This window comes from Bos javanicus, chromosome 5, assembly GCF_032452875.1.
Source record: "Bos javanicus breed banteng chromosome 5, ARS-OSU_banteng_1.0, whole genome shotgun sequence".
NCBI lineage: Eukaryota > Metazoa > Chordata > Mammalia > Artiodactyla > Bovidae > Bos > Bos javanicus.
In genome coordinates this window covers 48,047,444-48,059,254 of record NC_083872.1, presented here as the reverse complement: position 1 = coordinate 48,059,254, position 11,811 = coordinate 48,047,444, and the positions used below count along the sequence as shown (strand labels likewise).

The 11,811-nt window shown below is 43.7% G+C and overlaps 1 protein-coding gene across 1 annotated transcript in view; it reads left to right on the top strand.

Annotated features, from left to right (window-relative positions):
- The first annotated feature begins 981 nt into the window (after nt 1-981).
- IRAK3 (interleukin 1 receptor associated kinase 3) overlaps nt 982-11,811 on the top strand; it is a 67,593-nt gene continuing 56,763 nt past the window's right edge. Inside the window, exon 1 of the mRNA XM_061416566.1 lies at nt 982-2,390. Coding sequence (XP_061272550.1) covers nt 2,240-2,390 — 151 coding nt within the window. The 5' untranslated portion in view covers nt 982-2,239. The remainder of the gene's footprint in view (nt 2,391-11,811) is intronic.

Sequence of the window (11,811 nt, the reverse complement as noted above, 5' to 3'; positions counted from 1 at the left end):
GGCAAGATTTTGGATTTGGTATTCTGGTGAGCGTAGGGATTGTTGGGGTCAGAGTACTACAGGATAGGAGATGTAATCAGAGAACAGATTCTTGAAGTAGAATTTACAGACACAGTGCAGTTATTGATAACAACAAGTTCTGGGGATGAGTAAGTGGCTGAAAAAGCGTGAAGGAGAAAATTACTGATGGAGAAGACATATCAAGGAACTGAGAGTCCAGGGTACTAGAGATTATCATCTATTCTACATATATTTTAAATCACCAAGGATTAAGCAGAAATTAGCATTGGAAAAAAACTACAGTAAGCAGGAGCTATCTAGTTGAAAAAAGAGGATGAGAAATTGAGGAGGGGGAGAGCCGTGGATGATAGCAACAGCGAAGAGTAGTAGTCATACAACCTGATGAAATAAAATTCAAAAGTCAAAGGCAGTTTTAAGGAATAGGGAAGGAGCATGGTCTGATACTAACTGCCAATACTGAAAATAAAAGACATTTCACATAATCTATATCGATTTCCCATAATCCCGCTTTCACGTTCAATTCTTGATTTTCTGTAAATCAGACGCTCTGGCAAAGCAGGCCTCGCAGACTGCTTCACTGAGCCACAGCAAATTCCTGGCTCCTTGGCGTATTTAAATTTGGCTCTTCGGTTCCAGCAATTCAAGAACTACTAGATACTTGACCGCCTCTACTAGCCACTGTTGCTAAGCTTATTCAGGTAGTCCCTTCGAGGAATATAGGGCTTCTTAAATGTGTGCAGATTGACAGGAAAACTTTAGCCATTTGAACACTGGAAAAAGGGGTACAGAAACCCTTGCCCAAACGATAATATATATAACCAATTTTCAAGTATATTTTGTGGAATACTTTAGCTGAGAACGACTTTGAAATTGAGGCAGCTACCAAACGATGGTGCATTATCACTGTTGACCCCTAGAGGGCGTCATTCCCAAAGAGACCAAATCAGAAAGGTTGCAAACAGATGCTGATCTTTTTCAATGGCGGCTTCCGTGGAGGTTCAGTGGTAAAGAAATTCTTGGCCAGTGCAGGGAAGATCGCCTGAAGAAGGACATTGCGACCCACTCCAGTATTCTTGCCTGGGAAATCCAATGGACAAAGGAGACTGGCGGGCTACAGTTCATCGGGTCGCAGAGAATCGGACACGACTTAGCGACTAAACAACAAGAACAAAATTTTCAATGGCCATCGTCCACTCTTCAGTCCTTCAGGCTGGGATTTTTCTCACCATGTTCCAATGTTACATGCTCTTTTTTTTTTTTTTGGCAGTAGCATTCGTATCAAGTCCATAGGGTCGCAAAGAGTGGGACACGACTGAGCGACTAAGCACAGCATTCATATCATGCCTGCGGTGGGATATTATAACAAAAATGGTAGAAGACTTCAGAACAATATGCGATTTTACTTAAACTCCTTGTTGAAAGCTAGAGGAAAATTCTGCGAAGCATTTTGAGGAAGGAAAAAGTGGTCGAACAATATTTCATCAGGAAAATCCATGGACAAAAGACTGTAGTAAAACCAAATAGTTTGGAGAATGGACAACTTCATGAAGAAGACGGCCACAATTTTATCCCACTTCGTTCTGTCTTTTGTTTTTCTGTTGTCTTTATCCAGGTTCGTCTTTTCCAATAATCATTTCAGACATGCCCATTTATCTAACTTTGGTAAAAGGTCGGAGGAAAATGTGCCAAGCGTTTAGAGTGGTTGGTTGTCCTCAGCTGAATGGGGCTATGAGTGATTATTTTCCTCTTTCAATTTTTCCGGGTTTTTCCAAGGGTTTCCTCAAAGAAGAGGATCAAAAGATATAACTTGGTAAAAAGTCAGTACAGATCATCTCCCATCCATCCAGGCCAGGTCGAGGGGATGGCGGACTCTCCATCAGTTCTGCGCTCCTGGTCTTTCTCACCCCTCCCTTTTTTCTTGGCCTCTTCAGTCTCGTCTCAAAGCCGGAGGAACCGAAAGCCAACCAGCAAGGGAGAAGCCGGGACCTGGTGAGCCGCTCACCAGACCGGGGCGGCCGCTGGGGCCTCTCCGGGGAGCCGCGCTGTGCGTCACGGGGGGCCCGCCCTCGGCGCGGCCCGGGCTCCGGGCGGGCGGCCTCCTTGGCCGTCGTCGTGCTAGCAGGATTTCCGCGGTTGTGTAACGGCACCGCGCGGCCGCGGAGAGCCCTGGGCTCCGCATCCCTCCCAGGCGCGGTCCCTGGTCCCCCGCAGCGCAGCCATGGCCTGGACGGCGGGGGCGGCGCGGAGCGGTGGGACCCGCAGGGCGCTCTCGTCTCACACTCTCCTCTTCGACCTGCCGCCCGCGCTGCTGGGCGAGTTCTGCGCGGTCCTGGACAGCTGCGACGGCGCCCTAGGCTGGCGCGGCCTCGGTGAGCGCGGCGGGGGCGACGGGGCGGCGGCGCGGCGGGGCGGCGGGGCGGCGAGGCGGCGGCGCGCGCGCTCGGTCAGACGTGCTGCCCGCCCAGCGGGCAGGCCCTGGGTGCTTGGGGACCGCGAGGCCTCCCAGGCTCTGTTACGGACTTGCCCTTAACTCATTCGCCCTGGGAGGGACGCAGATACTCCCGAGACCCACCCCAGAGCTCCCCCTTCGTCACAGAAACCTGGGGTGAGATTAAATGAGCGGAGCCCGTGGGGGAAACCAGCCACCCGCGTGAAACCATCTAATGATTCGCCACGATTCCTGCCTTGCCTCGTTCGGAATATTTTAAAAAAGAAACGTCTGTGAAATGTCTCTTGTCATGTAAAGTGACCCCCAGGGTATAATTTTCGTATGAAGATGTGCTTATACCTTTAAAATGTTTATCAAGTGTTGTTTTCAGTGCACTCCCCTTAATTACATTTCAGGTGAAATGCTAGAGTAAAAAATTATTTGTAATTAACGTGGCTTCCAGTATTCTTCATTAAATGTACCTTTATTATTTACCCAATCTGGTGGAATGAAGGTTTAGGTTAGAGAATGGTTCTTGACTTTAGTAAGTTGCCTCCAAGACTCCATTTTATGCAGACTTTGGAAAGTTAAGCCATGGCCTATTGGAAGTGTTGAGTGTGATCAACAGAAATAATTCAGACAAAAATCTGTAAACACCTGCGTTTATGGTTCTTTTTGATATTGCATGATGTCACATTTAATATTAGTTGAAAATAAACACAAATATGTCAAACCAGTATAGCCTTAATTCTCTGAAATAGCTATCTATTATTCTTACCCAAAATAGCAGAACACAAAAGAGGAAAAAAGTTTAATTTGTTGTTGATGAATAATATGGTCACACTTTATGAAATGTGGCATTATTGAGTTTCTAGTTGTATAAAGATTTTCTAGGTATTATAAGCTCTATAATTTTATATTATAGCCCTGCAGTAAAAAATCAGAAAACTCTGGTTTCTGGAGACCATGGACATTTCCAGTATGCATTTGAGAGTTAAGATCCCTCCCACACCATATCTTTTTGATATGGATGATGGCATGGCAGTTTTTGCATCCCTTTGTTTCCTAGAGTTACCAAATTTGGAAGAGAAAAATGTCATTAGTTCAGTCCATGGTTAAAGAATGTTAGGGCTGAGCAGGTATCATAAATGAGGGAAGTGGGTTGGTGTAGACCCACTTGAAACCCAAGGGAAGAACATGTCTCATCTAAAAGGGGCAGTTAGTACTCAGCCCCAGGCCACCGCTCATTTTCAGGAAGTTCAGCTCAATGTTGCTGAATCTTGTCTCTTCCACTCCCCTCTCTCTTTCTCTCCCTCCCCATGAAATTCAGATATTCATTCATTATCTGGGTTGTCTCATAAACTCTTCCAATATCCTTGTCAGGCAGGTGCTATCATCATCAGTGTTTGAACAACTGAGGAAACTGGTGCAAGTTGGTTAAGTAACTGGTCCAAGCCAATAAAGTAAAAAGTCCAAAGCCGGAAAGTGCAAACAAGAATTTGAAGCAGAGTTTACAGAAAGGATCGGAGAAGGCAATGGCACCCCACTCCAGTACTCTTGCTTGGAAAATCCCATGGACAGAGGAGCCTGTTAGGCTGCAGTCCATGGGGTCGCTAAGAGTCGGACACGACTGAGCAACTTCACTTTCACTTTTCACTTTCATGCATTGGAGAAGGAAATGGCAGCCCACTCCAGTGTTCTTGCCTGGAGAATCCCAGGGACGGGGGAGCCTGGTGGGCTGCCGTCTATGGGGTTGCACAGAGTCGGACACGACTGAAGTGACTTAGCATAGCATAGCATAGCATACAGAAAGGATAAAGTGTATGAGGACTCTTTATACTCTCTTCTGAATTTTTCTGTAAATTTAAAACTGTTTTAAACAATAAGGTCTATTTGAAATTAAAAAGAAAAAAGACATGTAGACCTTGGAGTTTGATAACCTACAACTTCCCTCTATGACTTCCTCAGGGTCACAAATATTGCTGTGTTCTTTCAGCTGCATCTCACAGCCTCCCTAAAGTACAGCCACTTCTGCCATGAAAGAACCATTCAGTGAGCCATTTCAAACACATAGCCCTATTTTCCTAGTAGTGGAAATCAATGAAGACCACCCAAATGAGAACAAGCAAAGGCTATTTATTCAAAGCAAGGGAGTCAGCCCCCATCGCTTGCATTTGACCGAGAGGCAAAGGCAAGCAGAGAAGTGGAAGTACTATAGCTCAAAAAGAGAAGGCTTCAGGTATGCCCCGAATGGAGGCTGTTGGCACGGGGAAGCTGCACACAGGCCACTAGAAGTGGGACATTGTGTGTGATAAGGGCTTCCCTGGTGGCTCAGACGGTAAAGCGTATACCTACAATGCGGGAGCCCCAGGTTCGATCCCTGGGTCAGGAAGGTCCCCTGGAGAAGGAAACGGCAACCCACTCCAGTATTCATGCCTGGAAAATCCCATGGACTGAAGAGCCTGGTGGGCTATAATCCATGGGGTCGCAAAGAGTCGGACACGACTGAGCGACTTCTGTGTGTGTATGTGTGATAAGGGTACATATTTGGCTTTCTCCAGTTGACTGTAACTTGGAATTAGGGGCAAAAATTAGGAAAGCTGTCAGCTATTAATGAAGCCCTGGCCATTTGGAGTCAATTGCTATAAGGGTTATTGTTTGGTTTCCTGGACTAGTTGCTACCGATAGTAGTTTGACCTCTCAGACTGGTTACTCTAGATAGAACATTAGCTTCCTGGGCTAGCTGATGCACGTTGTGGGTCAGGGTTCTGTTTTATAGGTAGCCTAACCATTGTTCCTTTGTAAATTTCTTCTCTCTTAGGGGGAGACTGTAAGCTGTTTACTCCTTCATACTCTAGCTATAATTCACTGTGCAGGGGGTTGTGCCCCTGACTGCTTGGACCATATTCTGAAATGAGACCAGGCATGGACTGGCTACTTCATGAATTGTTGGCTCAGCAGAAAAGGAAGGCTGGATTGGTTCCTGGCTGTTGAGGGAAACTGCCTGTGTTAAATAGACCAAGTTTCCCCACTGGCACAGTGAAAGTAAGAAGGAAGGAAAGAGGTGCAGGGAGGGGAAACTTGACTTTAGAGGGCAGAGGGGAGAATGTTGGAGGACTGAATCAAGGAGATAGTTTCTTTTATATATATGTCATTTTATTTATTCATTTATTTTTGGCTATGCAGAATCTTCGTTGCTGCACAGGCTTTTCTCTAGTTGCAGCAAGCGGGAGGCTACTCTCTAGTTGGGGTGTGCTGGTTTCTCTTGTTGCAGATGACAGGCTCAACAAATCATGGGCTTCAGTAGGTGCTGCGCATAGCTCAGTAGTTGTCGCGCATAGCTCAGTAGTTGTGGCTCCCACGCTCCTGGATAAGGGATTGAACCCGTGTCTCCTGCATTGGCAGGCAGATTCTCTACCACCAAGCCTCCTGGGAAGCCCCGAGGAGATAGTATATTTTATGCTCAGGACAGCTGAAAGCCTGAGGATGCAGAGGGTCCAAAATTCCATATAGAAAACAACTGTAATGGGAGTTGGTGGTGGACAGGGAGGCCTGGTGTGCTGTGATTCATGGGGTCGCAAAGAGTCGGACATGACTGAGTGACTGAACTGAACTGAAGAGAAGAGAAAAGCAAAAGGGAAGATTAACTGAACTAAATGTTGGTTCTCACTTGAACTGATCATGTTTGTTGATGATGGTGAATATCAAGCTGTGTTTACAAAGGCAGTTCTGACAAAGGCAGATCTTATGGTGGCCTATATGATGTGATCAGTGTATACTGATAAGGTAGACTGGACATTGACAAATGGGAATCACCTGCAAAGTCTTTTAAAGCTGCAGGTGCCCAGGTTCCACCCCTGTATAGGTACAGCTTCTTTCTGTTTTCTGCCAAGCCCCAGGGTGAATCTGATGCACAGTCTGGTTTGGGAGGCATGTGCTTAGGCCAAATTCTCTTCTTTAATAGTATCTTAATATAGCAGTTATTTTACTGTAGTCTTTCACTACTCCACTTAATTCTTTCCATTTTTAAACACATCCTACACATTAATCTTTAAATCACTTTTACTTCATTGTTATTAAAATAGTGTATTCACAAGATAATTTATTCTCTGGTTGATGTTGATGATGTTATGGCTTTGTAATGAAAGTAGGAACCCAATTTAGAAAATGCAAAAAAAAAAATCCATTTATCTTATACTACTCAAAGACATAATAACATATATGCAGAGCCTCTGGTGACAACTGATTTCATTACATTACATGGAACTAGTGTTTAAATTGTTTGGAGGAGCTTACTTTGTAAAACCTCTCAACACTTATGGTACAATGAGAGAAACCCTTCTTACAGATACTATGTGATAGGTTATATCCGACTTTCTTCCTCTCAAAAAAGGAAAGAAAATTCCCATAGAAATGATTATTAATCTGTTTAAAACAAATTAGATGAAAAATCACATTAAATGTGCATTTGAATATTTAGTAAAGATTTAAAGCAATAATAATGATACTAATAGTTGCCACCATCTACTGAGTGCTTGTGCATGCGTACTGAGTCACTCAGTCATGTTCGACTCTTTGTGACCCCGTGGACTATAGCCCGCCAGGCTCCTCTGTCCATGGGACTTTTCCAGGCAAGAATACTAAGAGTGGGTTGCCATTTCCTACTCTAGAGGCACTTCCTGACTCAGGTATTCTTTTCCGCTGAGCCACCTGGGAAGCCCCTGTTGAGTGCTTACTATTTGCCAGAGATTCTGTGCTAAGCACTTTACCTGATTATTTCATTATTTATCACAAAAGCTCTCAGGTACTCGTATCTGAGAGGTATCACCCAGGTACTTGTCCTATTTCCATTTTATAGATAGGAAAACTGACTCAGAGAATTTAGGTAATTTACCTCAAATCAGGGATTTCCCATGTGGCACTAGTGGTTAAAAAAAAAAAACAAAAAACCCTCCTGCCAATGCAAAAGATGTAAGAGACGCGAATTCAGTCCCTGGGTTCGAAAGATCCCCTGGAGAGGGAAACGGCAACCCACTCCAGTATTCTTGCCTGGAAAATCTCGTGGACAGAGGGCCCTGGTGGGCAATAGTCCATGCGGTCCGCAAAGAGTCAGACATCTCTGAAACGACTTAGCATGTACCTCAAATCATAGTTTAATAAGTTGCAGACTAGGATTCTAACCAGATGGTCAGATTCCAGAGTTTATGTTGTTGTTTTTATTTAATTTTAAATAGACTTTATTGCTTAGAACAATTCTGAGTTTACAGAAAAGTTTAGAAGATAGGACAAAGAGTCCTCATATACTCCGTCCTTCCCGTATACTCTGCACTCAGTTTCCCCTGTTATTAGCACCTGACGTTAGTAAGGTACGTTTGTTCCACTATTGATACACTATTATTCAATTGCATTCATACTTTTTTCATATTTCCTTCGTTTTTACCTAAAGTCTCTTCTGTTTTCCAGAATCCCACCCAGTATATCACATTTCATTTGGTTATCGTGTATCCTTTGGAGGCTTTTGGCAGTGATAATTTTTCATACTTTTCTAGTTTTTGATGACCTTGACAGTTTTGAGGAGTACTGGTCACTACTGATCAGGGCTGGTCTACTGTTTTGAAGAATGTCCCTCAACTAAGATTTGTCTGATATTGTTCTCATGACTAGACTGAGATTGTGGATTTCGGGGGAGAGCAGACCACAAGAGGCAGAGTGCCATTTTTATTACATCATATCAGGGGAACACACTGTTTACAGGACTGATCACTGTGGATGTTAACCATGGCTGGAGTAGAGTCTGTCAGGTTTCGACACTGTGAAATCACCCTGCCGCACCCCCTTTCCATGTTATGCTCTTGGGAAGGAAGTCACTGTGTGGCCCAACTTAAGACATAGAGTTAAGCTTCCCCTCCCTGAAGGTGGAGTAGAACCCATGTTCTTTGTCCATTATATCATTTCTCACATCTTACAGGGTTCTGTCTAAATCCGACTTTTAAGTTGCCACCTCTTTCTCTGTTCGCCTTTATGGTAAAATTCCTCAAAAGGGCTCTTTATACTCCAGTTTCTCCATCCTCCTTTAAACCTGTTCCAATCAGGTCTTCACCGCCCTACCCTACTGTTGCATTGACATTTCCCTTGTCCAAGGTCACTGTGGCTAAATCCAACGGTCAGTTCTCATTCTTCATCTTACTTGACACATTTGATCATTCCTTGCTTCTGAAAGCTTTACTTTACTTCTAGAACACTACACTCTCTTCCTTCTCTTCTTACCTCGTATGCTCTGTCCTGATCTCTTAGAATACCACTGGGATCAGTCCATGGGCCTCTTCTCTGCTGTTTATCTATCCTACCCACTGTCTTTGTCAGTACCATCTATGTGCTGATAGCTCCCAGATCTCTCGCCGGGGTCTCTATCTTGAACTCAGCACCATCCATCCATTTGGCTACTTGACAGTCTTCTCCACCATAACAGTCCAGAAGTGTTCCACTCCTTCAGAGTTTCTCCCCATCTCAATGGCAACCCCATCCTTCTTTGTTCTGGCCAAAAGTTTAGTCTCCTGTGACTTCTTGCTTTCTCTCACAAACCACTTCCTGTCTCTCAGTAAATGCCATTGACTGTGCCTTCAGGATCTATCTAATAATCTGACCGCTTCTTATTATCTCTGCCACCACAGCCATCCTGGGGCAAACCACCATCAGATCTCACCTGGATAATTCAGCAGTTTCCTAGTTGGGCTCCTAGTCAGTCACCCTGCCTCACCTCGAGTTTCTTTCTTTGTTTCTTTTAAAAAATCAACTAATTATTTACTTATTTTTGGCTGTGCTACGTTTCTAGAGTTGCGGCAAGTGGGAACTGCTCTTTGCTGTGGTGCGCTGGCTTCTCATTGTGGTAGCCTCTTTTGTTGCGGAGTACAGGTTCTGCCTGGGCTTCAGTCATTGCAGCTTGCGAGCTCAGTAGTCGCAGCTCAGCTCATGGACTGTGGAACACAGGCTTCAATAGTTGTGGCATGTGGGCTTAGCTGCTCCAAGGTATGTGGAATCTTTCCAGATCAGGGATCAAACCCAAGTCCCCTGCATTGGCAGGTGGATTCTTATCCACTGTGCCACCAGGGAAGCCCCTTGAGTTTCTTTTCAACATGGCAGCCAGTAAGCCTGTTAAAAGTGTGAACTGTCTTATGTGTGTGTGTGTGTGTGTGTGTATGTGTGCGCGCGCGCTAAGTCACTTCAGTCATGACTGACTTTTTATGACCCTATGGACTGTAGCCCGCCAGGCTCCTCTGTCCATGGGGATTCTCCAGGCAAGAATACTGGAGTGGGTTGCCATGCCCTCCTCCAGGGAATCTTCCTGACCCAGGGATGGAACCTGCATATCCTATGGCTCCTGCACTGCAGGTGGATTCTTTACCGCTGAGCCACCAGGGAAGCCCAAAGTGTCTTATACCATTATCTTATTAAGAACCCTCCAGTAGCTTCCCATCTCATGCTAGGCTTGCCTTAGCATGCATGCATGCTAAGTTGCTTTAGTGGTGTCCAACTCTGTGCGACCCTATGGACTGTAGCCTGCTAGGCTTCCCTGTCCATGGGATTTTCCAGGCAAGAATACTGGAGTGGGTTGCCATGCCCTCCTCCAAGGGTTCTTCCCAACCCAGGGACTGAATCCACATCTCGAATGTCTCCTCCATTGGCAGGCAAGTTCTTTACCACTAGTGCCACCTGGGAAGTCCCATCTCACAGTAAACACCAAAGCCCTACATTGCTTTTCTCATTTCCTTCTTAATCGCTCAACTCCAGATTAATTGGCCTCCATGGACATTCAAGAATTTTTTTCCTATAGGTAGCCTTGAGTCTTCCTTCTTCACATCCTTCATGGATTTTGATGACTTATTATGTACCCTGACTATGCTTTTAAAATTCATACATGCTCCCTTATGCTCCTTTACTGCTCTATTTTTCTCTATATCACTTATCATTCCTTGTATACTTTATATATATGCATATACATACATACATTTCTTTGTTTACTGTCCATCTAGAAATAAGCTTTATGAGGGCAGGGATTTTTTGTTTGCTTTGTTTCCTGCTTACTTCTCGAGCATCTAATATTGTACCTGGTATAGAGAAGACATTTCAGTAAATACCTGTTGATTGAATGAATTAAAGAATGTCTGTTAAACATCCAAAACCTTGTTGGGCAGAATCTTAAAAAAAGCATTATACTAGATACAATGCCATGGTCCCTGCTTGTAAGGATTTTCAAATTTAACATAGACAACAGACCAACATAGATCTATAAATTTTAACAAGAAGGAAGTATAGAAAAATTGTACTGATCATTACCTGAGTGTGGAAGGACACAGCTTCTGAGTTCCAGACAGAAACACTGCTGTTGAAGGTGAAATGTTCTTCAGTTATCTCCCTGAAGTCACTAATGTTAGATCCTTCCCTGGGTCAGGGATTGAGAGATCAAGACAGATGGAAGGCTCCCTCATGCATAGGCCTTCCCATTTATGAAATATGAGTCCTACTCAGGTAGGGAATAAAAAGTACACATAAGCTTAAGTATGGACAAGTATTGTTTCTTGTAAAATGTATGAGTTAGTGGGTGTTAATGCTATGGTCTGGTAAGGGGAATCGAGCTCACTTAACGCTTTTGAGTTTTGTTTTGCTTTTTGGGGGAATTAAAAATATTTCAATCTTAAAGGTTTTTTTTTTTTTGCCTAATTTGTTTGTGTGCTAGTGGGAAAAAAACAAAAAAGACATCTTTTCCTTTTCCCATTTTGTTATCTCAAAACAAACTTTGCAAGAATGTAGATAATTTCCTAGGGGTTTTGGCATGTGGTTATATGCAAATACAAAGATTCCAAATAGGGTATGTTGCGTTATTCTAAAAAACCCCTTCAGAGACAAATTTGCATGTGGAGAGTGATTTCTGCAGCTGAATTCCCCAGCGGTTAGCACTCCTAGATAGTTCTGCCCTCTCAAAACAGAGCCCCGGCGACCTTTGAGCACTGAATAATTAAGCTATCAGTATTTTCAGATTAATTTCTTTCTGGACTTCTCAGGTACTTCTTGGCTTATATTATGCCAAGATGACTTTCAACCAAAAAAAAAAAAATGCCTTCCAAAAAATGATTTAAAACAGTGTTTAACTACAGCATATTTTTCCAAATATATCTTTTCATTTAGAATGCTTTTCACTTTCACAACACTATGGTCATTGAGAAACTCACTCTTTGTTTAGGACTGTTTAAATAAATAAATTTCTATGTTCTGGAACAAGTAAGGAAGGACTAGAGAAGACTTTGCATATTGAAGAACATAATAGGAATCAAGAATTTGTATTCTTGGGTACATGTATATGTATG